The sequence below is a fragment of the Prionailurus viverrinus genome, chromosome B3 (genome assembly GCF_022837055.1).
Source record: "Prionailurus viverrinus isolate Anna chromosome B3, UM_Priviv_1.0, whole genome shotgun sequence".
NCBI lineage: Eukaryota > Metazoa > Chordata > Mammalia > Carnivora > Felidae > Prionailurus > Prionailurus viverrinus.
Genome location: NC_062566.1, coordinates 93,247,378 through 93,273,808, shown reverse-complemented (window position 1 = coordinate 93,273,808; position 26,431 = coordinate 93,247,378). Strand labels below are relative to the sequence as shown.

At 39.6% G+C, this 26,431-nt stretch overlaps 2 protein-coding genes across 6 annotated transcripts in view; one reads left to right on the top strand and one right to left on the bottom strand.

The window, feature by feature from the left end:
• KLHDC1 (kelch domain containing 1) overlaps positions 1-11,523 on the bottom strand; it is a 55,271-nt gene extending 43,748 nt beyond the window's left edge. Inside the window, exon 1 of one of the 2 annotated variants that reach the window (XM_047863591.1) lies at positions 11,077-11,523. In XM_047863591.1, coding sequence (XP_047719547.1) covers positions 11,077-11,172 — 96 coding nt within the window. In that variant the 5' untranslated portion in view covers positions 11,173-11,523. Of the gene's footprint in view, positions 1-8,190; positions 8,459-11,076 lie in introns of those variants that run through there. The other variant, XM_047863592.1, reaches the window with a different exon arrangement.
• Positions 11,524-24,529: 13,006 nt separating this feature from the next.
• The window catches only part of POLE2 (DNA polymerase epsilon 2, accessory subunit), a 31,510-nt gene continuing 29,608 nt past the window's right edge, over positions 24,530-26,431 (top strand). For 2 of the 4 annotated variants that reach the window (XM_047861349.1, XM_047861348.1), the window contains exon 1: positions 24,530-24,621. In XM_047861349.1, coding sequence (XP_047717305.1) covers positions 24,554-24,621 — 68 coding nt within the window. In that variant the 5' untranslated portion in view covers positions 24,530-24,553. Of the gene's footprint in view, positions 24,622-24,645; positions 24,937-25,021; positions 25,118-26,431 lie in introns of those variants that run through there. The other 2 variants (XM_047861350.1, XM_047861351.1) reach the window with 2 other exon arrangements.

The following is a 26,431-nucleotide window of genomic DNA, read 5'->3' as shown; positions in this document are numbered from 1 at the left end:
TAAGTTTATTTATTTTGCAAGAGAGAGAGGGAGAGCACAAGAAGGCTCAGAGAGAAGGAGAGAGAATCCCAAGCAGGCTCCACACCATCAGTGCAGAGCCCAATAAGGGGCTCGAACTCACAAACCATGAGATCATGACCTGACCTGAAACCAAGAGTCAGATACTCAACTGACTGTGCCACCTAAGCACCCCAAGAAAAGAAATTCTAACAGCTATTTCAAGCAAAAGAAAAATGATATGCAATGAAAGATCTGAAATGTCATAAGAAATAGTATGATGAGGTACTAGTAAATGTATGGGTAAATTTAAACCCACAAAAATGGGCTAAACTTTTTTTTATGCTTAAGGAGAGGGAAACAGGAAAGGACTACCTAGGGAAAAGGGTGACTGGACTTAAAACCTTCTTAAGTAACTGAACTCTCTGGGAAGAAGGAAAACTATTAACTTTGAACTTTGTGAAGTATTCATGTTGAAAGAGAGTAGTTCCCACATGGTTAGAAATAAATCATATAATTTCTACACAAGCAAAGACCAAAAAAAAAAAAAAAAAAAGGAAAGAGAATGAAAAACTCCTTAAACAATCCTCAAAATGAAAAAGTTAAGAAGCAGGAGGAAAAGAGAGAGGAGGGGAAAATAAAACACATAAACACATTTGATGAAAATAGTATATCAGAATCACATTAAGTGAAAATAGGCTAAACTCTTCAGATAAAATATACAAAATGTTAGACTAGACAAAAACAAGATCCAGCTATTTTCAGGTTGTAAGACACACATCTAAAATATAAAGATATATACAAAGTTTCCATGAGAAGATAGAAAAAGGTATGCCATGCAAATACTAACCAAAAGAAAATTGGTATAGATGTACTGAGAAAATACATTTTAAGGAAAGTAATATTACTACAGATAAAGAGGATCACTACAAAATAATAAAATGTTCAATTATCCAGAAAGATATAATAATTCTAAGTTCATATACATATAAAGAGGCAGCCTAAAATACATTAAAGTAAAAACTGACAGGATCACAGGGAGAAATTAACAAATCTATAGTCAGAGTATGAGTTTTAAAGACCTGTTACAGTAACTGATGGAACAGGAAATAAAATAATAAAAAAGATAAAGGAGCTTTGAACAACACAATCAGCAGATTGATAAAACAGACATAAATAAAACACTTTACCTGATAATTAGAATATATATATTTTTTTAAGACCTAATGGTATATTTATGAAAACTGGTCATATGCTAGTCCTTAAAGCAAGTCTCAACATATTTGAAAGGACTGGCAACAGATAGACATAGACAGACATAGATTACACTGTATGACACAATTAAGTTAGAAATTAGTAACAGAAACCTAATTACAAAAATAGCACAGAAATTTAAAATATTTTCCCAAACAACTTATGGGCCAAATAAGAAATGATAGTGAAATGTATAAAATATTAAGACTGTAAAATAACAACATACTGCTTATCAAAAGGAGGAGGAGAGCTAAAGAGGTACTTACAAGAAAATATATAGTCTAACACACTTAAAGAATTTAAAAGTCTCAAAAAAAAATGAATTAAGCATCCAGCTTCAGAAGTTCAAGAAATTACAGCATAATAAACCCATAGAAAGTAGGAGGAAAGGGGCGCCTGGGTGGTTCCATCAGCTGAGCAACCAACTCTTGATTTCAGCTCAGGTCATGATCTCACGTGTTTGTGGGATAGAGCCTCGCATCAGCTCTGCGCTGACAGCGTGGAACCTGCTTGGATTCTGTCTCTCTCTCTCTCTCTCTCTCTCTGCCTCTCTCTCTCAGAATAGATAAACATTTAAAAAAGCAGGAGGCAATAAAAAGCAAACATTAATGAAATAAAAAAATACAACAGAGAAGATTAAGTAAACCAAAAGCTGTTGTTTCAGAAGGCTGGTAAACCTCTGGCAAAATTATTCAAAAAAGGAAAGAAAGGAAGGACCTACTAAATAAATTTAGGGATGAAAAAAGGGACATACCTATAGCTACTACAGAGATTAAATAGAGGGTATTATGAACAACTTTAGTTTATGCCATGAAATTTTTAAACCTAAAGGAAATGGATAGAGATTGGAGGTGGGGTGAGGGAACCTTACCAAACTTGACATCAGAAAAAAAGAAAAATCTTAACAATCCATAGCTTTAAAAAGATTGAATCAGAGATTTAAAACCTCCTCTACAAAGGTCCAGATGGCTTTACAGATGTGGTCTTCCAAACATTCAAAGAACAATTAATTCAATCTTACAAAAACCACTTCAGAATATAAAAGAAAGAACAATACCCAATCCATTTATAAACACAGATGTAAAAATGCCCCTCCCAAGAATTACCAAACAGGATCCAGTAATGTATAAAACAGATAACCTATTATACTAACTTGCATTTAACCTAGAAAATGCATCATTGGTTAATATTTATATAATAGTATAAATTATCCCATTAAGAGATTAAAGGAGAAAAAATATGATTGTCTCAGTCTGATGCAGAAAAATCACTCTCCAAAGTTCAACAGCCATTCACTGAAAATCAGATAGAAGAAAACTTCCTCAAGTTGAAAAAAGTTATCTACAAACAAATAAACAAAAACCAAAGCAAACATCAAACTTAATGGTTAATAGTCGAAAACTATCCTTCTAAGATTAGGAACAAGACCAAAAAAAAGGCTTCTATTTAACATTGTACTTTGGGTCCACCAGTGCAGTAAAGAAAAGAAAACAAATAAAAAGTAGGAGGGAAGAAACAAAAGTATTCAAAAACTGTATTTCAGAACACCAGCAACAATCAGGAAATTTAGTTTGTAAAAAATTAGCAATAGAAATTAAAAAATAAAAAGAAACTAAGAATACAACAAAAGATGTACAAGATTCCTATGAAGACACTGTAAAATTTTATCAAAAGACGTTTTTAAAAGCCCTCCTAAATAGATATACTATATAATTGGAGGAGAATACTCAATTTCGTAACATGTCTATCACCCTCGAAAGATCTGAAGATTTGAATACAGTGACAAAAATTCCCAACAGAAACTTTATTTGACAATCTGACTCTAAAGTTTATACAAACGAGGAAGCACTGTGGAAGAACAATTACACAGTTCATCTAAAAGCTAAATGTAGAATAACCATATGACCCAGCATTGCAACTCCTACATACTCAAAAGAATTGGTAATAGGGGCTCAGATATTTGTGCCAATTTCACAGCAGTATTATTCACAATACACAAAAGATGGTAACAACCCCAGTACCCCATCACAGATGATGGATAAGCAAAATATGGTATTTACACACAATGTCATCTTGTTCAGCCATAAAAAGGAATGAGGTTCTGATTGACACTATGACATAGATGAACCTTGAAAACATTGTGGTAAGTAAAATAAACCAGACTCAAAAAGACAAACATTGTATGATTCCAATTACTTAGAATATCTGTAAAAAGACAAATGCATAAAAAGATTAGAAGTTACCAGTGACTGAGGAAAGAACTAAGAGAGAGTTATTGCATAATGGGTATAGAGTTTCCATTTGGAGAAACAGAGTTTGGGAACCAGATAGTGGTAACATCGTAGAACATTGTGATGTAATTAATGCCACTGAATGGTGCACTAAACTATGGCAAAAATGGCAAATTATAAGTTTTACATATTTTACTACAAAATAAAAATAGTAAAGAAAATTTATACAAAAGCACAAAAGGCTCTAAAAAAACACAAAATATTCTTGAAGAACAAGATAGAGTGGGGATTTAAATTTATATGTTAACATTTTCGAACTTCTACTAAAGCAGTTGCAATTTACAGGGTGTGGTTGTCAAAATAAACAGACCAACTGAACCTAATAAAGGACCTGGAAACATATCATACACACATGAAGCCTTCATGTGTGACAGACTGAGTTTGCGTGTTCACAGGGGAAGGGACCATTTAATACATGACACAAGGACAAGTGGTTATCCATATTGAAAAAATAATGAAACTGGATCCCTATTCTAAACCATTTAAACAAACAAAAAATTCAGATAACAAAAGATTTAAACATGGAAGGCAAAACTGAATGTTGTTTGGAAGATAACATAGGACATTTTATGATCTCCATATTGAGAAAGATTAAAGATGCAGAAAGCATAAAGCTTTAAGGAAAAGACTGAAATTACATTAAAATGAAGAAATGCTGTTAAACAAAAGACAATCATCAAGAAAGCACAAAGACAAGCTATAAACTGAGAAGACATATTCAATTCAAACAGCCATATACTTAAAGAATTCCTATAAATCAGTTAGAAAAAAACAAATAATCCAACAGACAAATGAGCAAAAGACATGAACCAGCATTTTTACCAAAGAAGAAACACAAATAGTTCATAATTGTTCAAATGAAAAGGCATTTAACGTCATTAGTAATCACGGAAAAGCAAACAAAACCACAATGAAATATCACGTCACATTCACAGGATTGGGAAAATAAGGCCAGATAGTACTGAATGTTATTAAGGATGTGCAACAAGGAGGAAGCTGGTGGGAGTGTAAATCGATACAAATATTTTGGGAGCAGTGATATTTCCAAGTAAATTTAGAGATGTGTATACCAAGTGACCGAGCAGTCCACCTCTTGGTATATGCCCTAGAGAGAGTGCATGCCCTTGTGCAGGTATAATAGGAGATGTGTTATAAGAATATTCCATGTAGCATTGCTTAACAATACCAAAAAAAGAAAAGAAAAGAAAACCATTCAAACATTCAACATCAGAATAAATAAATTGCAGTAAATTCACACAACAGAATATTAGAGAGGACATATATCAAATGAATGAATCCAGGGATGATTTTCAAAATATTTAATAACCAGATAGCACAGAAACTGACAAATCAGAATGGACATCAGCTAAAAACAGGTACAGCCATGCAAGGGCACACTAGCTGAATAAAAGCAATGTGTGAATCTAAAAAACATGCATTGGGGCGCCTGGGTGGCGCAGTCGGTTAAGCGTCCGACTTCAGCCAGGTCACGATCTCACGGTCCGTGAGTTCGAGCCCCACGTCAGGCTCTGGGCTGATGGCTCAGAGCCTGGAGCCTGTTTCCAATTCTGTGTCTCCCTCTTTCTCTGTTCATGCTCTGTCTCTCTCTGTCCCAAAAATAAATAAACGTTGAAAAAAAAAAAATTTTAAAAAACATGCATTACTAAAAGAATTAAGTCACAAAAGAAAACATACGCTATGATTCCAAAACCAAATAATATATTGTTTGGAGACAGATGCATGTGTGGTAAGATCATAATGAAAAGAGTGATTAACAAGAAATCAAGATCCTGGTACCCTGTGGGGTGGAAGGAGCACTGTAATCAGTGAAAGACAAGCAGAAAGCTGCTAAGGTACTGGTTCCAGTTGATTTCTTAAACTGGCAATTAAAGGTGTTTACCTTTAAATGATACTTATTTTACACCTTCTTTCTGTACATACATTTCAAACTTTAAAATTAAGAAAATAAAATTTTCAGAAATGACTAGTTACTCACAAAGTCATCAAAGAAGCTGGAGAACCAGCCTCTGATCCACACGAGTTAGGACAAGCTCTGAAAGCATGTCATAGGACAGGTCTGGTGAGCTAATTGCTGCTGTCACTGGAGAATGACACCACAACTTGTAGCACCACCTTTTATGCCAGGAACCTTGCTCTTCCTACAGATTCTATTGCTGGGTAAGAATCCTCTTCAGGTCCTCATTTTTGCATCTTACTACGTATTACTTAGTATTACTGTGAGTCTAAATCTAGCACAGATTCATCTAACTGGGTCCAAGCCACCCGCCCACAATCTAGCTGCAAGGGAGGCTGGAAAAGTGAGTACAGTACACGGCACTCAGGTTCTTTTTATTGGTCACTTACCATAAGCTATGTCCCTTCTAGATACTGGGGATACAACAGGGAACAAAATCTCAATCTTTATAGAATTTACATTCTATGGGCTAGGTAGAAGGTAGACAACTACAATAAATACCCCAAACAGACTCATTTGGTGGGTGATATTACAATAAAAGAAGGAGGTCCAAATTTGGGGCATCTAAAAAGGACAAATGTCTTCCATGTGACATGGATGGCCTATGTGACCATATATATATGTAAAACAAAACTATTAGGTTAAAGAGAATATGCACTTAAGGCTTTTGATTCACATCACTACATTTCTCCTTAAAAAGGTTACACAGATTTGTATTCCCATTACCAGACTAATTCATTTCCCCATGCTCTTTTCAAAAATTCTTTTTAATATTTGCAAATAGGAGAAGAAAAATCTCATTGTTTTTTTCAGTTGGGTTTTTCTTACGACTCATATTGTATTTCTTCTTTTGTAAATTTCTTGTACATACTCATTGCTCATTTTTCTATGGAAATACTTTTACTTTTACAGATATTAATCTTTATTTTTGCCTAGATGTTGCAAATGTTTCCCCCAGTCTTTCATCTGCCTTCTCACTTTATGGTATTTAAAAAACATAGTTTTAAATTTTTAAAAAGGTTTTATCTACCTATCTTTTCCTTCATAGTTTTACCCAATTCATTTTTATTTTCCCAACTCAAAATTTTAAAAGAGTCACTGTTTTTCTTCTGGCATGATATAGCTTAATTTTTCTACATTTAACTCTTCAATCCTAAGGCTCTACTATCATTTTCCTCTAGCTATCCCTGGACCATTTACTGAATGAGTAATTGCTTTTCCAGAATTAAAATGCTACCTTTTGAATGTTTGGTTTGCTTGGCTGTTTATGTAACTTCATTTCCATTCCATCATGCTATCTCATGTTGCATCAGGAGCACTGACTTAAGTATTGTAATATTGTGGTATGTTTTAATATCTGGCACTGTCAACCTCCCACCTTGCTTCTTTGAAAACATATTCTAAATTGAGTCTTCTTCCCTGTAAGTCTATGTCCAAAACAGAAATATGTAGTTAAACATACTTGTGCAGATATTTTCTATAAGGAAAAGTTTAGGGGAAAATGTATCAACATCAACTGTATTAACATAACTGTGTTATGAAAATAAAACTGTTGGGGCGCCTGGGTGGCTCAGTCGGTTAAGCGGCCGACTTCGGCTCAGGTCATGATCTCGCGGTCTGTGAGTTTGAGCCCGCGTCGGGCTCTGTGCTGGCAGCTCAGAGCCTGGAGCCTCATTCAGATTCTGTGTCTCCCCCTCTCTCTTACCCTCCCCCGTTCATGCTCTGTCTCTCTCTGTCTCAAAAATAAATAAAACTTAAAAAATTAAAAAAAAAAAGAAAATAAAACTGTTCATATGATTAAGCCCTAAGAAGAAAGCATACCAGCTACAAACATGCTAAAACACCGCACTTTTCCTCCAAAATTTGGGGAAACTGCTCATAACTTTTCAATGTTCCCAGTAGCAGCACTAAAGATTGCATGAAGTTCAGTAATACAGAAAGAATATGGAAGAAGAGGCAAAAGAATATTCTGGTATTGGGGCACCTAGGTGGCTCAGTTGGTTGAGCGTCTGTCTTCAGCTCAGGTCATGATCTCACAGTTTGGTTTGTGGGTTCGAGTTCCACAACAGGCTCTGCTGTCAACACAGAGCCCACTTTGGATCCTCTGTCCCCTCTCTTTCTGCCCTTCCCCCACTCATGCTCGCTCGCTCTCTCTCTAAAATAAACATTAAAAAAAGAATATTCTGGCACCAATTAAAATTTGCCACTTACTTTTTTCAGCACTGCCACTCTCACCTCTAGAGAGAGGTAGAATTGTTTTCAGATGCAATGTCCTATAGAGTATGTTGGATAATAATGAGTTAATCTAGATGGTTATCTGTGGACTATTCAGGTTTTAGGATGTATGTTCATGAATTTTAACATATTGGTTTTTGGTGATAAGGAAGAAAACTGGGGCACCTGTGTGGCTCAGTCAGCTAAGCATCTGACTTCGGCTCAGGTCATGATCTCGTGGTTCCTAAGTTTGAGCCCCACATGGGACTCTGTGCTGTCAGTGTGGAGCCTGCTTGGGATTTTCTCTCCCTCTCTCTCTGCCCCTTTCCCACTTGTGCTCACTCTCTTTCTCTCAAAATAAACTTAAAGAAAAGAAAAAAAAAATAAGGAAGAAAACTGTGATTAGAACATACAATCTGAAATTATTGGATTATTCTTAACTACTGACTACTGGATTACCTCCAGATTCCAAGGGCTCTCAGCTATCTTCTTTTCAGAAGGGTCTCAATAAAACACTTGTTGGAAGGATTCTACTTTTCCTCGAGATATGCTAGGTCTTCTTTTTTGCCTCCCACTCTCTTTCCTTCCACTCATGCCTTAGACATTCGTTAGCTGCTGATAATTCCTGGAATTTAAAAAGTACAGGCATACCTTGTTTTATTGCACTTTGCTTTACTGCGCTTCACAGATACTGTGTTGTTGTTGTTTTACGTTTATTTTATTATTGAGAGACAGAGACAGAGCATGAACATGGGAGGGACAGAGAGAGGAGGAGACACAGAATCCAAAGCAGTTTCCAGGCTCTGAGCGATCAGCACAGAATTCAACGTGGGGCTCGATCTCACAAACCGCCACATCATGACCTGAGCCAAAGTCGGACACCCAATCGACAGAGCCACCCAAGTCCCCCTTGATACTGTGTTGTTGTTGTTTTTTGTTTTTTGTTTTTTGTTTTTTTTACAAATTGAAGATTCAATCAAGACTTCACTGGAGGCAGTAACTGCAGATGTGGTGGAAATAGCAAGAGAACTAGAATTAGAAGTTGAGACTGAAGATGGGACTGAATTGCTGCAGTCTCATGATCAAACTTGAGCAGATGGAGGAGTTGTTTCTTATGCATGAGCAAAGAAAGTGGTTTCTTGAGGTGGAATCTACTGCTGGTGAGGCCTCTGTGAAGATTGTGGAAATGACAACAAAGGATTTAGAATATGACATTTTCTATTCTTGGGAAGGCAGCAGGAGGGTCTGAGTATTGACCCCAGTTGTGAAAGAAGTTCTACTCTGGGCAAAATGCTATCCAACAGCATCACATACTATAAAAAAAATCATTAATGAAAGCAAGAGTCAATTGATGTTGCAAACTTCATCATATTCTTTTTAAGAAATTGCCACAGCCACTCAACCTTCAGCAACCACCACCCTGATCAGTCAGCAACCATCAACATCAAGGCAAGACCCTCTACCAGCAAAAAGATTAGGACCTGCTGAAAGCTCAGATGATAATTAGCACTTTTTTGCAATCAAGTATTTTTAAATTAGGGTATGTACATTTTTTAGACATAATGCCATTGCACACATAAGAGACCACAATATAGCATACACATAACTTTTATATACACTGGGAAACCAAAAAATTCATTTGACTTGCTTTATTGTGGTGGTCTGGAACCAAACCTGCAATATCCAAGGTATGCCTGTAGCAAACTCTTTCTAAATCTGCATGGCACTTTTCAGAGTGGTTCTTAACAGCATCGTATCATTGAATCAGTAAGTAGTAGAAAACAAAGTGATTCTATTCACTGATTGCCACCTGAACACCTGGAATCTAATTAATTACATAATTTTCAAGATTAAAATGAGATAAAAATATTCAGACATTTCATTTATAGGCCCAAAAGAAACGTATACTGTCACCAGATACGAGATATTGCAGTTACTATGTTAAATTAGATCTTTTCACTTAACTTTTACAATATTAAGAATCAATATAGCAGATGAAGTTTGACACCTCTACATCTTCAAGTGGCAGAGCTAAAAAAACAATCAAAATATTTCTTCTACATAAAACCTTCAATAGATCTAGGCTCCTTTTTCATAAAGAACAAATGTTGTAAGGATTAGACATGAAGAAAACATAGTCATCTAGTTTACCTTAGTTTATCACAGAAAAAATAGCCTTTGGAAATCCAATATACCTAGGTTGGAATCTCCTACCCTTGAGGTCAAATGGCCATCATTCATTCCCATTGACTCATCATCCTTACTTTTAACGGGGTTATTACTTACCTTACAAGGCACGATAAAGATTATATAAGATTAGGAATATGAAAGTTCCTAGCACATGCCAGGTATAGTAGGCACTCAAAGGTCAGTTCTAATTTTCCCGTCCTGACACTGCACCAAATTAAAAATAAACACACAAACAAAACAACAAAAACCAACTTGGATCTGAGAATCATTTAACATAGATAGTATGTACTTTATTTCAGTGAGTGAGTCAGTAATGTTACATCTGTCATATAATCGTATCGAGACAGTCAGAAAATGTGGGTTCTACTTGCAAAAGAACTTCCAGATGGCTCGCTTTAAAAAGACAAAAAACCAAAAACTGTAAACTGATGGGGTTGGCATATACTCCTGAACTGTTTTCTGGCTTTAGAATCTTTGCTTCTGTAATCTTATGATTATAGAAACAAAACAAATACACACATTCAAACCTCCATCGTAATAAGCGTATTTAAGCAATTTTTACTAAATTGTTGCTAATACGAGTCTATTCTGAGACTCGAAAAAAACTTCGTAATTACCCACCGATAAAGGAATGCCACTAAAAATCGCTTAGAAATAGTCAAATGCTTCAGCGATTTCAATACTCCGAATCGCAACCTTGCAATAAGGAAATATTTACAAAACAATACAGCGCGGCGTCCTCGTGGTGCCTTTAAGTCTGCGCAAGCATTTAAAGATAATTAATCGCGCAGAGACTTAGTGCGGTCAGCCCGGGGGGTTACTGGACAGCTGGGGGGGGGGGGGGTCGGGGGAGAGGGTGGGGAGCGGACAGTGGGAAGAGCCCCAGAACGCGGGTTTGAAGGCTTTCAAAGTGGAAGCAACGGCGGGGCGGCGTCAAGCCCTGGCGGGGCGGCGTCAAGCCCTGGCGCGGCTGGGAGAGCGGCCGACGGCGGAGGGGCGGGCGGACGGGCGAGGGGGTCGCCGGACGCGCCGGCCCGGGCCGCGGACCGACTCCCGTCTCGGGGCCGGTGTGGGCGGGCGCTCGGCGTCCGCTCGGGCCCAGAGGCCGGGCGGGCTCCCAGCGCGAGTCCGCCCCGTCCCGCCTCTTCCCCTTACCACGTAGCCCCCCCACACGTAGAGGAAGTTTCCGTCCACCACGGCGCAGTGGCCGCTGCGCTCCTCCGCCACGCAGAACGGCTGCGAGTCCGCCATCCGCGCCGTCGCCCGGTCCAGCCGCTGGGCGCGCCTCGGCCCCTGCCCACGGAGCGGCCTCTCCTCCCGCCGGGCTCTTCCACGCACGAACGGAACGCGTCGAGGGCCGAGATTGGTGGGAAGGCGGAACGAGTGCGTCTGCGCCGTCCCGCAGCCCGCCCGGGAAGCCTGGCCCGGGGTGGCGTCGCCCGTTAGGGATGCTCTAGGCTGAGCTGTGAGGGAGGTGCCGTGGCTTCGGAACCCTGCCACCTGCTGATTTCTTCCCACTCGGGATCGCGTGATTTTGGCAGTACAACCTAACTCTGTCTCTTATTCGCTGGATAAATAGGCTTCTGGTCTATTGATGCTGCTGTGACATAAATCAGTATATTAATGAATGCTTCGTGTGGGTTTTATTTTCCACTCAACCTCCAGCAAAGATGGTTATCCATAAGAATGGGGGGGGGGGTGTGATATATTTTTTTAATTAGGGATTTTCTGAAACGTATTCTAGCAAACTGCCGCCTGGGGTCCAAAGTAAGTCTGTGCCTGTTTTTGTATAGCCCACAGCCAAGAATGGTTTTACATTTTTATTATTTTTTTCATGTTATTTTATTTATTTTATTATTTTTTTAAATTTACATCCAAATTAGCATACAGTGCAACAGTGATTTCAGGAGTAGATTCCTTAATGCCGCTTACCCTTTTAGCCCATCCCCCCTCCCACAACCCCTCCAGCAACCAACCTTCTGTTTGTTCTCCATATTTAAGAGTCTCTTCTGTTTTGTCCCCCTCCCTGTTTTTATATTATTTTTGTTTCCCTTCCCTTATGTTCATCTGTTTTGTCTCTTAAAGTCCTCAGATGAGTGAAGTCATATGATTTTTGTCTTTCTCTGACTAATTTTACAAATACCCTCCAGTTGCATCCACGTAGTTGCAATGGCAAGATTTCATTCTTTTTGATTGCCGAGTAATACTCCATTGTGTGTGTGTGTGTGTGTGTGTGTGTGTGTACCACATCTCCTTTATCCATTCATCCATCGATGGACATTTGAGCTCTTTCCATACTTTGGCTATTGTTGATAGTGCTGCTATAAACATGGGGGTGCATGTGTCCCTTCAAAACAGCACACCTGTATCCCTTGAATGAATACCTAGTAGTGCAATTGCTGGGTCCTAGTGTAGTTCTACTTTTAGTTTTTTTGAGGACCCTCCATACTGTTTTCCAGAGTGGCTGCACCAGCTTGTATTCCCATGGTCTTACATTTTTAAATGGTTGGAAAAAAGGGGTGCTTGGGTGGCTCAGTCAGTTAAGCCTGGGACACTTGATTTGGGCTCGCGTCATGATTTCCCAATTGGTGAGTTTGAACCTGGCCTTGGGCTCATCATTGACAGCATGGAGCCTGCTTGGGATTCTCTCTTCCTTTCTCTCTCTGTCCCTTCCCCGCTCTCATGCACTCTAAATAAATGAACAAACAAAATGGTTGAGAAAAATCAAAAGAAGAATGCCGTTTTGTGACTTGTGAAGATGATAAGAATTCAAATTTCATCATTTGTACATAAAGTTTTATTGGCACACAGGCACCCTAAGTCATTTAAGTGTTGACTATGGCTGTTTTTATACCATAATTGCAGGGTTGAGTAGCCTGAGTTGAGCAGTTGCAACAAAGAGCATATAGTCCATACTGCTGAAAATATTTACTGTCTGACCTCCTACAGACAAAGCTGGCTAACCCTTGTTAGTAAATGATGCTACTGAAGTAAAACTACAGTCAGGAGGGAAGATAATAATTCTACCAGTGTCTGTAAATGCGCTTGAAGAACTTGTGAATGCCCATTCCTCAGAGCAAGTTCCATTCACTTATTCATTTATTCAGTACACATTTATTAAGTACCTGCTTAATGTAGATAGTTGGTTCTCAGGTTCTATTAGATGGGAAACTCTGAAGGAATCTTATTATTACTGACTCCCCAGACCCTGATACCAAGTAGGTACTAAATAAATATTTGTGGACTAAATGAGCAAAAAGACAAAGTGAATTTTAAGATGAATAAGACATAGTTCTACCACAGGGGCTTCAAAATCCAATCAGAGGGAAAGATACATAAAGAAATGAATGCCATGTGGGAGGAGAAGTGGTATAGTAGAAATGTGGACAAAATACAGCAGAAAAATGGGAAGGAAATTTGCGATCTATTGATGAAGGGAGTGCACAAAGAGAGACACTTGCGTTTTCTTACAAGTTGTGTAAATAGTTGAGGATGACTAGAATACTTCTAGAGAGTAGAGACTAGCCAAGGATAAGGTGGGACAGGTGATCACACAGCCTTGCTGATGCTAAGCCCAAAGGGTCTTGAGCAGGGAGTAAACAATGTAACTTAATTATTAGAACATTTACTTTGGCTTGTGGGGCAAACGGGGAAGTCAGGACTGAAGACAGAAAGATGGACGGCACATCGCACAGGTCTGGTGTAAAGTAGGCCCTCAGTAAATGGTGTTAGCAGTAGTAGCTTGTTGTTATTATTACCATATTACCCACATGCCTACTGGTGGTCTTTGTCCCAGCAACCCTCTTTCCACCGGCAGCGGAATTCCAAAGCCCTCTCGAGGTTTTCCGTGAATTCTTACAAGGATTATAATCTCATAGTCACTTCTGGCTTTAAACTCCTACTGCTACTGGAATAATTCCACTCACAGATACATGGATCTTCTATCGCTGGAGCATGCTACATCTCTTCTCTGACGCATCACTCCAGACATGAAAATCAGAAGCATACCTTATTTTCTTGAAAAGCCTACTCTTAAAAAGTAAAAACATGCGTAAACCCATCTCCTTCAAAAAAACTTAAATAAGATAAAAGCCCACTCTTAAAAGTCATTTCAAGAGCAATACAAAGTCATTTGCATTTCTACTAAATTTTACTGACATAAAAGGTAAAAGTAAAAAGATGATGGGGTTTATAGCATAGAAAGAAATCATTTCAAATGGAACATTGTATACCCTTGTTTCTAAAACTCCACTAGCCACGCCATCATTGTAGCCTTTGTCAAAGATGAAGTCAGACACTAGTTACAGAGGTGAAGATAGATTATTTTTCCCCCAGTAGTAAACTACTGCAATAAGGAAGAGCGTCCAGTGTGACCTGAAATCGACTTGTGGAAACAGAAGGCAGGAGACTTTTGAAAGGCTGGGGTTTGCTAAGGGAAGGCACGGAGTGCTAAGTGCTAAGCCATGTGACTAAGCCATCTGGGCTTGTTAATTGGAGCCTACCCAGAGAAGAAACAAACTTCTATCTTGGTGCAAGTTAAAGCAAGACACCCACCAAAGATAAGCCTTTATTTTCCCCACTCAGGAACTGGGATTGAGAGGGACAGTTATCTCCCTGAATGTTTGCATTTCAAAAAGACAGCTCTCTGGTCTTCAGAGAAACATTTTTTGGATGGTAGGTTTACATCTTAAAGGCAGAGAAAGTATTTATAATCACAAACTTTCCAAAGTAACTGCTCCAAGAGGGGGCTTTTATGAGGGGATCTGTCTGCCTATCACCAGCTTTGGGGCTGGAACAAACAAAATTCTCCTGACAGCCTTGAGCTATCCCCTCCCCCCCAGAAGGCACTCTAAGGGGTCCTGGGGTCATTCTAGGTGGTATGGCCTTGAGCTATTAGAAACTATGCTAGTGTTCAAGTCTCTAAGTGTATGTATGTGGGGGTGGGGAATGAAATCATTTCTGCAGAGAGTAAGCAGTTTCCATCGGCCAAGGTTGAAGCTTAGCTGAGAATAGTGCTCAGGAGAACTTGCCTAGAGTTTGGTCAAGAAGAGGGTCTTGGAGGGAAGAGTATCCAATGGAATAAAGACAGTCTCTTCAGCAAATGGTGTTGGCAAAACTGGACAGCGACATGCAGAAAACCAAATTTGGACCACTTTCTTACACCATACACAAAAATAAAATGGATTACATCAAAATGGATGAAAGACCTAAATGTAAGACAGGATGCCATCAAAATTCTAGAGGAGAAAGCAGGAAAAAACCTCTTTGACCCCCGCCGCAGCAACTTCTTACTTGACCTGTCTCCAGAGACAAGGGAAACAAAAGCAAACATGAACTATTAGGACCTCATCAAGATAAAAACCTTCTGCACAGAGAAGGAAACAATCAGCAAAACTAAAAGGCAACCGACGGAATGGGAGAAGATATTTGCAAATGACATATCGGCTAAAGGGTTAGTATCCAAAATCTATAAAGAGCTTCTCAAACTCGACACCCAAAAAACAAATAATCCAGTGAAGAAATGGTCAAAGACATGAATAGACACTTCTCCAAAGAAGACATCCAGATGGCCAATAGACACATGAAAAGATGCTCAATATCGCTCATCATCAGGGAAGTGCAAATCAAAACCACAGGGAGATATCACCTCACACCTGTCAGAATAGCTAAAATGAACAACTCAGGCAACAACAGATGTTGGCAAGGATACGGAGAAAGAGGATCTCTTTTACACTGCTGGTGGGAATGCAAACTGGTGCAGCCACCCTGGAAAACAGTATGGAGGGTCCTCAAAAAGTTAAAAATAGAACTATCTCACAACCCAACAACTGCACTACTAGGTATTTATCCAAAGGATACAGGAGTGCTGTTTCAAAGGGGTACATGCACCCCAATGTTTATAGCAGTGCTATTGACAATAGCCAAAGTATGGAAAGAGCCCAACTGTCCATCGATGGATGAATGGATAAAGAATATGTGGTATATATATATTTGTGTGTGTGTGTATGTCTATATGTATGTATGTATGTATATGTATACATATATATGTATATGTATGTGTGTATGTATGTATTTGTGTATATATGTATATATACAATTTGTACATATATATACAATATAAATACTATATATGTGTATATATGTATGTGTATATATATATATATGTATGTATACACACACACAATGGAGTATTATTTGGCAATCAAAAAAAATGAAATGTTGCCACTTGCAACTATGTGGATGGAACTAGAGGGTATTATCCTAAGTGAAATTAGTCAGAGAAAGAGAAATATCATATGACTTCATTCATATATGGAATTTAAGACATAAAATAGATGAACATAAGGGAAAGGAAGCAAAAATAATATAAAAACAGGGAAGGGGACAAAACATAAAAGACTCTTAAATATAGAGAACAAACTGAGGGTTGCTGGAGGGGTTGTGGGTGGGGGAAGAGCTAAATGGGTAAGGAACATTAAAGAAGACACTTGTTGGGATGAGCACTGGATGTTATACATAGGGGACAAATCACTGGAATCTACTCCTGAAATCATTATTGCACTATGCTAACTAACTTGGATATATATTTAAAAATATAAATAAATAAATAAATAAATAAATAAATAAATAAATAAGAACTTTGTTTCTTCCTAAATTTTGGTAACTCTTCAAAGTAATGCTGCTTTTTTTTGGAGGGGGGGTATTGTGATTATCTATGAGATAAAATAATTTAAATAAATATTTCAAAGAAAAAGAGAGAATTGGGGTGCCTGGGTGGCTCAGTCAATTAAGTGACTGACCCTTGATTTTGGTTCAGGTCATGATCTCACAGTTTGTGGGTCAAGTCCTGTGTCTCTCTCCCTCTCTCTCTGTCCCTCTCCCACCTTCAAAAAATAAAAAAAAAGAAGAGAGACTTGATCACCTTTGCCCTGGCCTTCTCTTAGTCCCCAGCCTCAGAAACTTTTGCTGACTCCTCTCTACATTCTTTCCCTCCAAGATTGTCCCCAAGGAATGCTAAATTCTTCTCTATTATTTAGATGAACTCAGGCTTACAAACTCCTCTCCCAAACTCCCAAACTTGGGTCTAAGAGCATCTTTCCTTGTCTAACTAACCCCATCAATATTGGACAACAAAAAGGCATGAACAAGACCCAACTTCCCTTCAGAGCTGTTGCAATTTTTAATGGCTTGTATTTAATAATGAAGAACGGCAAACAATATTTTAAAGCAAAAAAAAAAAAAATAATGACAAAAATGAGCATCTCTGTATTCACCACTTTCTTTCAAAGAAGAAGAAGAAGAAGAAGATAACCCCTTTGCTGTCTCTTCCTCTCAGCCCCTCGCCCCCACCACCCCAGCATAATCACTAGGCTGAATTTCACATTACTTATTCCCTAGCTTTTCTTTATAGTTTACCACATAGATTATTTTTTGAACTTTGTATAAATGGAATCATGTTGTATATATTGTTCTATGGTTTGGTTTTATTCACCCAACATACGCCTGAGGCTACTTCATGCGTGTAGGGGTGTAATTCTGTTTTTCCATTGTTATCATATTTTATGGTATGAACATTTCAGAATATATTTGTCCTTTGTACTGTTGAAGGTCACCTAAGTTCGTCCTCATTTTCACTATAACAACAAGGCTATTAGTAAATATTCTAGGGTTTGTGCACCACAAAGTATCTGTCAGAACTATTCAACTCTTTCTTTGTAACAAAGTAGCTATTTTTTCAACTTTATTGGTTAATACTAATTTGCTTTCTAAAGTAATTGTAACAGTCTATATGCCCATCAGCAGCAGATAACAAGTCCAATTGCTTTTAATCCTTGATATCATCTACGTTATTAATTTTTTGCCGATCTGATAACTATAAAAAAGTGTATCTTCCTGATTTCAAACTATATTACAAAGCTATAGTAATGAAAACAATATGGTATTAGCATAAAAATAGATATGTAGATCAATGGAACAAAATAGAGGTTGGAAATAAACCCATGCATACATGGCTAATTAACTTATGACAAAGGAGCCAAGGATATACAATGGGGAAAGTATATCTCTTCAATAAACAGTGTTGGGAAAACTGAACAGCACATACAGAAGAATCAAAGTAGACCCATAACTTACACCATATACAAAAATCAACTCAAAATGGATTAAACTTAAACACACAACCCTGAACCATAAATACCTAGGGAAAAAAGTAGAGGAAAAGCTCTCTGACATAGGTCTTGGCAGTGATTTTTTGGAGATGACACCAGAAGCACAGGCAGAAAAAGCAAAAATAAACAAGGAGGACTGCATCAAACTAAAAAGATTGTACACAATAAAGGAAACAATCAGCAAGATGAAAAGGCAACCTACAGAATAGGAGAAAATATTTGCAAATTATATACCCAATATAAAGGTTAATATGCAAAATCTGTGAGGAATTCATACAACTCAATAGCAAAAATGAGCAAGAAACAAAAAAACCTATTATCAAATGGGCAAAGGACCTTAATAAACGTTTTTCCAAAGAAGACCTACAAATAGCCATCAGGTATATGAAACGGTGCTCAATATCACGAATCAGGGAAATGTAGATCAAAATGTCAATGAGACATCACCTCATATCTAATAGGTTGGCTGTTTTCAAAACATCAAAAGATAAGTGCTGACGAGGATGTGGAGAAATGGAAACCCTTGTGCACTGCTTTTGGGAATGCAAATTGGTATAGCTATAATGGAAAACAGTATACGTATGTGCTTCAGAAAATTAAAAATAGAACTACCTTATGATCCAACAGTCTCACTTCTACCCACAGGAAATGAAATCACTATCTTGAAGAGCTATATCTGCTCTCTTGCACTCATTGCAGCAGTATTAGACGATAGCTGAGATAGGTGAACAGTGTTAAGTGTCTGTCAATGGATGAATGGATAAAAAAACTGTGATATATATATATATATACAATGGAATATATTTCAGCTTTAAAAAAAAGAAGGAAATCCTGCACTGTAACAATAAGGGTGACCCTGGAGAACATTATGCTAATTTAAATAAGCCAGATATGAGGCGCCTGGGTGGCGCAGTCTGTTGGGCGTCCGACTTCGGCCAGGTCACGATCTCACGGTCCGTGAGTTCGAGCCCCGCGTCAGGCTCTGGGCTGATGGCTCAGGGCCTGGAGCCTGGTTCCGATTCTGTGTCTCCCTCTCTCTCTGCCCCTCCCCCGTTCATGCTCTGTCTCTCTCTGTCCCAAAAATAAATAAACGTTGAAAAAATAAATAAATAAGCCAGATACAGAAAGACAAGTATTGCATAATCTCACTTATATGTGGAACCTGAAAATATCTAATTTATAGAGACAGAGAATAGAATGTGGTTACCAGTAGCTAAGGGGTGTGGGAAAAGAGGGGATGTTGGTCAAGGGTACAAACTTTCAGTTAGACAAATAGACTCTGGAGACCTAATATACAGCATTGTGACTAAAGAGAATAATAATGTAATACATACTTGAACTCTGCTAAGAGAGTAGGTCTTAACCATTCTCACCACACACATAAAATGGTAACTATGTGAGGTGATGGATATGTTAATTAACTTGATTGTGGTGATCATTTCACAATGTATGCATATATCAAAACATCACGTTGTACACCTTAAATATGTACAGTTTTTATTTGTCAGTAATTCCTCATAAATCTGGAGGGAAAGAAAGAAGCAAGACACAAAAAAATATGTTATGTGATTTCATCTCCATGAAGTTTAAGATATACGAAACTAATCTATGTCAATAGAAAGCAGGAAAGTGGGTGTTTGCGGGTAAGGAGAGGGGATTTGTAAAAAGGAGTATAAGGAAACATTCTGGGGTGATGGAGATGTTCTATATCTTGGTTGGGATCATGGTTACATGGGTTTACGCATTCATCAAAACTCATTGAATAGCATTCTTCCCATATGTGCAATGTATGTAAAAAAAAATAGTTTCTAAAAGTCCTCACTCTATCATTTTCTTATTGCTAGTAATATTGATATTGTATTTTTGAAATGTCCCACTTGTCTTTCTGGACCTTAAAGTCCAGTGGGGGCTATAGAGCAGCAAACAGACAACTATCATACTATGTAGAAAGTGTGATGATAGCCAAAGTCAAGGACACCTTGGAGGTGCATAGGAAAGCCACTAACTCAGGTTTGGGAGAGTCAGGGAAGATTCCTGAGAGAACATACAGTCTAAGCTAGAAGCTGAAGGATGAGCAGAAGTTGTTCAGGCAAACGGAGGGGAAGAGGGAGAGAAGTGTTCCTGGAAGATGGAACATAAGAGGAGAAAGAAAGATGTCCTGTTCATTTCATCCTAACATCAAGAGTTTGATGTGTTTTAACTTGGGAAGTGAAATAGTTATTTTTAGAAAGTTTATTCTGATGGCAAGATTGGAGACAAAGAGACCAGTTGGCAGGTCAGGCGCTGCTGGCTAGAGAGGCTGGTGTTCTGTATGAGGCCTCATGGAGATACAGGTGGACAGGTTTGAGAAATACTTAAAAGTATAACCTGGGGTGCCTGGCTGTCTCAGTTGGTGGAGTATACAACTCTTGATATCAGAGTGAGATCTGTGAGTTCAAGCCCCATGTTGGGTGTAGAGATTACTTAAAAAAAAAAAAAGTAGAACTCAAGGGATTTGGTGGCTGATTGGTTTATGGGGGATGAAGCAGAGGAGGGAGGAAAGGATGCTGCCTAGTTTTCTAGCTTGGTCAGTGGATGAAAAGGTAATGAATTCGGGTGGTGAACAAGAGAAGAGGAACAGATTTGAAAGGGATAATGGTGAGTTCACGTGCGGGCATATTGAGTTGGTTTTAAAGCAGAGAGGAATAAGAAATATGGATTTTGGAGTCATCAGCATAGAGTTGTTCACTGAAGTATCAGGACTTTATGAGGTAGCCAGGTGAAGGAGATATGGTTAGCAAGTTGGTGCTGGCTGTGGCAGGAGACCTTGATATCTTAACATGTGGACTTTTCATAAAGGCTCTTGAGGGCAGTTGGCTTCCCCAAGAGCTAGTGACCCAAGAGAAAGCAAGATGGAAATAGCAATATCTTTTATGACCTGGTTTTGGAAGCTATAACCTGTCCTTTCTACAATATCCTTTTAGTGTTATGGGTCAGTCTGAAATGCCCAGAGTCTAAGAGACCCCCAAAAACGAACCACCAGAGTCCAGAGTCAAAGCTAAGCAGCAAGGGTCATTTATTGCAGGTTCGAGCCTGGACCTCTGCGCCCCCGTTGCCGGTGACACCAAGAGGCCCTGAGAGAGGTTTTTACACCCCTTTTATAGACAGGTACAAACAAGTCATGGGGAAATCAGGAATTTTCCACAGTTACAGAGCTGCGATTGGTTGGTGTTTAAAGTTGGACACTTAACAGTATTCGATTGGTTCCTGCCTTTAGGTCAGACCACAACCAGGGGTACGGGTATCACAATGATTGATCAGGAATACACGGATGTGCCAAGCAACAATGATTGATCAGGAGTACACGGATGTGCCAAGTAACAATGGTTGATCAAGAATATACGGATGTGCCAGGCAATAATGATTGATCAGGAATACATGGGCATGCCAAGCAATTGTACAGAAGCGGAACAAGCTGGTTAAGCTTGGTTAGGTTTCAGTTTCCCATAACTTAAGCTTTTAAGTTTCAATTTTCTCAGGCCTCTCAAGTCCTCTTCAGTGTGGGAGGCAAGTATATAAGTTATGAACACCCAGAAGCAAAAATCACTGGGGGGCTATCCACAATCTGAATGGTTGCTTTCATCTGTTTTCCTCCATTGACACTAACAGAATAGGCCAGTTGGCTTTTAGATTGTCCCACATTCTGGATTTGTCTGATTGTCCTCATGGTGTAATTTGGCTTAGTTCCCTCTCTGTATTTTCTTAAGCCAGAAATTAGATCTAGGTTTGATTAAATTTAGCTTAACCTTTTTGGCAAGCATGCTTCATAGGTAACACTGTATATGTCATATTGCATTATAACAATAACAAAACTTCAAAGTAGCCCACTATTAATGATGCTAAGTGTGATACTTGGTTAAAGTGGTAACCTCTGAATGATCCATTGTAAAAGGTAAGTTCTATCCTTTGAATTATTAGCTAGTAACCTGTAGGGTAACACTTTGGGACCGCACAAATATCTGTTCCCTAAAACTCTTATCTGATGTTTTTAACATTTTATATCCCTATTCCCTCCACTTTACTACCCATAGATAACCATTTGTTTTCTGTTTATCTATCTAGTGGTTAAGCAGATACAGTCATCATTATTTGTACATTTCATATTTGTGAATTTACCTAATTGATAAAATTTATTTGTAACTCCTAAATCATACTGGGGGCTTTCACAGTCATTCGAAGACATGCACAGAACAGTGCAAAATTTTCATTGCCCATCACACACGTTTGTGGCTGAGACTGAACAAGACGACACTTTGGTTTCTTTTTTCATCTCTCACATATAAACAGGTGTCTTTTTCGAGGTATATTTAGTGCTACATTTTCTGCATTTTTGTAATTTTTGTTGGTGATTTTGCTGTTTAAAATGGCCTCCAAGCATAGTGCTAAAGTGCTTTCTGGTGTTTCAAGGCACAACATGGCGCCTGAGCGGCTAATACATGTGTTAGATAAGTTTCCTTCAGGCATGAATAATAGTGCTGTTGGTCTTGAGTTCAATGTCAATGCATCAATAATATGTATTAAAAGTGTCTTGAAATGGAAGCATCCATCAAACAAGGTTATGTACCTAACCATTGATGAAAATATGACCAGAGGCTTTATATTCCCTCTGGTAGCAATGATTAACTATTTGCTAATTCAGTGTTGGTGGTGACTTTATGCAACATAACTACCTCAAATAATGAGAATCAGACTGTATGTTTATCTATTTTTATTTCCTCTCCCTTCTTACATAAGAGCTCAATTTTTCTTTGCAATTTTTTTTTTGCCTTCAGAATATATTTTATTGAAAATATACAGGAAACTGTGCTTAATAACCAGTGTTCTCCAAGATGTTATATTTCCAATTTAATGCACAGTTAAGTGTATTGATTTGGGTGTGCTTTCAATTTTAAGTTTACGTGTTTCCTTTATATATTTTTTAAATATGTGAGACATATAAATGGGTCTACAGTTGAAAGTCTTACCAAAAAGAAAGTCTCATTCTATCCTTATACCCTCCTGTCCTTTACAGTTAACCATTTTTTTCAGTGTCTAGTGTAACATCCAAGAGTTTTAAAATACAAACCCAAGTAAATACATATACATGTATATATTCTTATTTTCTCTTTTACCATACTTAAAATTTTTTTAATGTTTATTTTTGAGAGAGAGACACACACAGAGTGTGAACAGGGGAGAGTCAGAGAGAGAGAAACACAGAATCTGAAACAGGCTCCAGGCTCTGAGCTGTCAGCACAGAGCTCCACGTGAGGCTCAAGCTCACAAACTGTGAGATCATGACCTGAACCAAAGTGGGCCACTTAACCGACTGAGCCACCCGGGGGCCCCTCCTTTACCATACCTTTAAAGAAGTAAATCATGTACGTTGGAAGTCACTGTATATCAGTACTCAGAAATTGTTCTCGTGTTTTATAAGGCTGCGTGTTCACTTATAAGCACTCTATGGTTTTGTTCAACTCACTGAAACAAGTGGTTTTTTTTTTATTTTTTTTTTTAACGTTTATTTATTTTTGAGACAGAGAGAGACAGAGCATGAACAGGGGAGGGGCAGAGAGAGGGAGACACAGAATAGGAAGCAGGCTCCAGGCTCCGAGCCATCAGCCCAGGGCCCGACGCGAGGCTCAAACTCACGGACCGTGAGATCGTGACCTGAGCTGAAGTCGGCCGCTTAACCGACTGAGCCACCCAGGCGCCCCGAAACAAGTGTTTTTAAAGTGTGGCAAATTCGCTTGCTGGAATCAGACTAAGTTCATATCCTGGCATCACCACTTAGTGAAGGTTTCATCTTGAGGGAAGCATCTCCCATTTTTGCGTCTCAGTTTTCTCATCTGTAAAATGAGGTTGTTGAAAAAATAGCACACAGCTCATTCGGTTTAGGAGCAATACGACAGTTAATATACTTCATGCTTAGGACATTGCATGGAACAAAGGAAGTTCTCTAATACAAAGCGGGGTGGGTGGCAATGGTGGTGATTTTTGTAGCAGCTTCGAGTGAATGTTGGGGAAAACGCTATAATGTTTCCAGAACCCGTGTGAAGTAGAGAGCAGGAGTACACAGGGCTCCCGGGTCTGGGATGAGCCGGATGGGAGTCCCGGAAGATGACAGCGATGAGGGCAGCGATGTGACGGTAGGTCAATACCGCGCGTGGGGGAGGGAAGCACACTACCAACAAGACACCAGGAAAGGACGCCTTCTCCTTTCAGTCTCTGGGCAACAAAAGCGTGCGGGGTCGTCTCTTCTTTTAGCCTACAGGGTCACGGGCTGCGACGCGCCAGGACGGGGGCGCCGAGCTCTCGGCTCGGGGGCTGGGGCCCAGGCTGGGCTTGCGGCACCCAAGCCTGGGCAGCGGCCGCGCGGGGGCGGGGCGATCCCGGGAAGGGGCGTGGCAGGGGCGGGGCAGCGGCCGTGGCGCCAAAACGCGAACATGGCGCCTGAGCGGCTGAGGAACCGGGCAGTAACCGCCTTCAAGCTGCGTGGCTTGCTGCTCCGGGGGTGAGTCTCCCTGGGGGCAGTTTACGGGAAGGACCAGGAGGGCCAGGGTCAGGCGACCGCGCCGGGCAGAGGGACGCGCCGCGCGCCGATCGTAGGCTTGGCCTTAAATTACAGAGACCCTTGAAAAAGTCGAGAGTGAAATCGATCTGGCAGGGTCTTACAGGCTTCGAGGACTTCGATTTCCCGACGTTCGCGTGGAATCGAACGTTACTCCCCGGTGGGACACGGTCTCCTCTTGCAAAGTGCCACAATGAGCCGGAGAAGCGGCTGTGTCGCAGCAGCGGTTTTTTGGCATTGTGACTTGAGCGCCTCTCGGTATCCGTCTCCCTCCCCCCTTCCCCCTTCCCCCCCCCTCCCCGCGGCGTCCCGCCTAGTCTCTGCCTCCGCTAAATGGGAATAATAGAGCGACTACACGTAGTTACCGAGTCGTCATTGAGCAACCTGGGAAAGCCCACATGCGTGTCTGTAGTTATCAACCTACAGTTTTGAGAAAATTGTGAGCCCTCCCCTTTCTAAATTTTGGATTAGGCATTACTCCTGAGTGACAATTCCTAGAGAGTTAAGAAGTGGCTAAATTTGAAGCATGTTACTAGATCTTTTCCTAGGTCTTCCTCCTCCAACCCCCTTGAACATTTCCTTTGGAACTTCTCGGATAGTCAGGTTTCCTGGCCATAATCATGTTTTCTAGTCCCTACAGAATTCACTCTTGTTAAGATTTTCCTCACTAAATCTGTTTGTTGTTGTTGTCTTTTAGAATACAATGTTTTTTACAGACATATTTAAATATCTGCTGGATAGAATGTACTTTTTTTGTACCAGGCTTTGATCGCTCTTGCTGTATGTGGAAAGTGTTTGGTTTTGGAATAATGAGTTTTATGAAACTTAAAAAAATTTTTTTAATGTTTATTCATTTTTAAGAGAGACAGAGGAAAAGCAGGGGAGGGGCAGAGAGAGAAGGGGACAGAGGATCCGAAGAAGGCTCCACGCGGTGTCAGAGAGCCCAGTGTGGGGCTTGAACTCACAAACCGTGTTGAGATCATGACCTGAGACCCAAGTCCAACGCTTAACCTACTGAACCACCCAGGCGCCCCTTATGACACTTTTTCTTAAATTAATTAATTTTTTTTAAGTGGGCTCTGTATCCAACATGGAGGAACTTCAACTCAAGACCCAAGGATAAGAGTTACATGCGCTGACCGAGCCACCCAGACACCTCGACTTTTATGAGACTTTAACTTTGCTTTTGGATTAGTGGTGAACAAGGGCAAGGGTGGAGAGAAAATAATGAATTTTGTTCAGTTCGTCTCTGACATTTTGAAAATATGAGCAATTGATCAATAAACTGTTCTCTTTTCCCTTAGAATTTGACCCCTTAGAATTTATTCCCTTAGAATATTAAGCTGTCATTCATTAATGAATTTAGTCGGAAATACACTGAAATGCTATCTATACAGGATCTGGGCCAGATCTGTATGGCTTTACAGGCTTTAGTCTATCATAAGATCACTGTGCTGGAGCAAGGAGTACAAGAGAGAGTAAGACACTGTGGAAATTGGGGGATAGATAGTGTATTAGTTATTTATTGCTGTGTGACAAATTACCCCAAAACTTAGAGGTTTAAAACAGCACACACTGGGGCGCCTGGGTTGCTCAGTCGGTTAAGCGTCCGACTTCAGCCAGGTCACGATCTCGCGGTCAGGGAGTTCGAGCCCCGCGTCAGGCTCTGGGCTGATGGCTCAGAGCCTGGAGCCTGTTTCCGATTCTGTGTCTCCCTCTCTCTCTGCCCCTCCCCCGTTCATGCTCTGTCTCT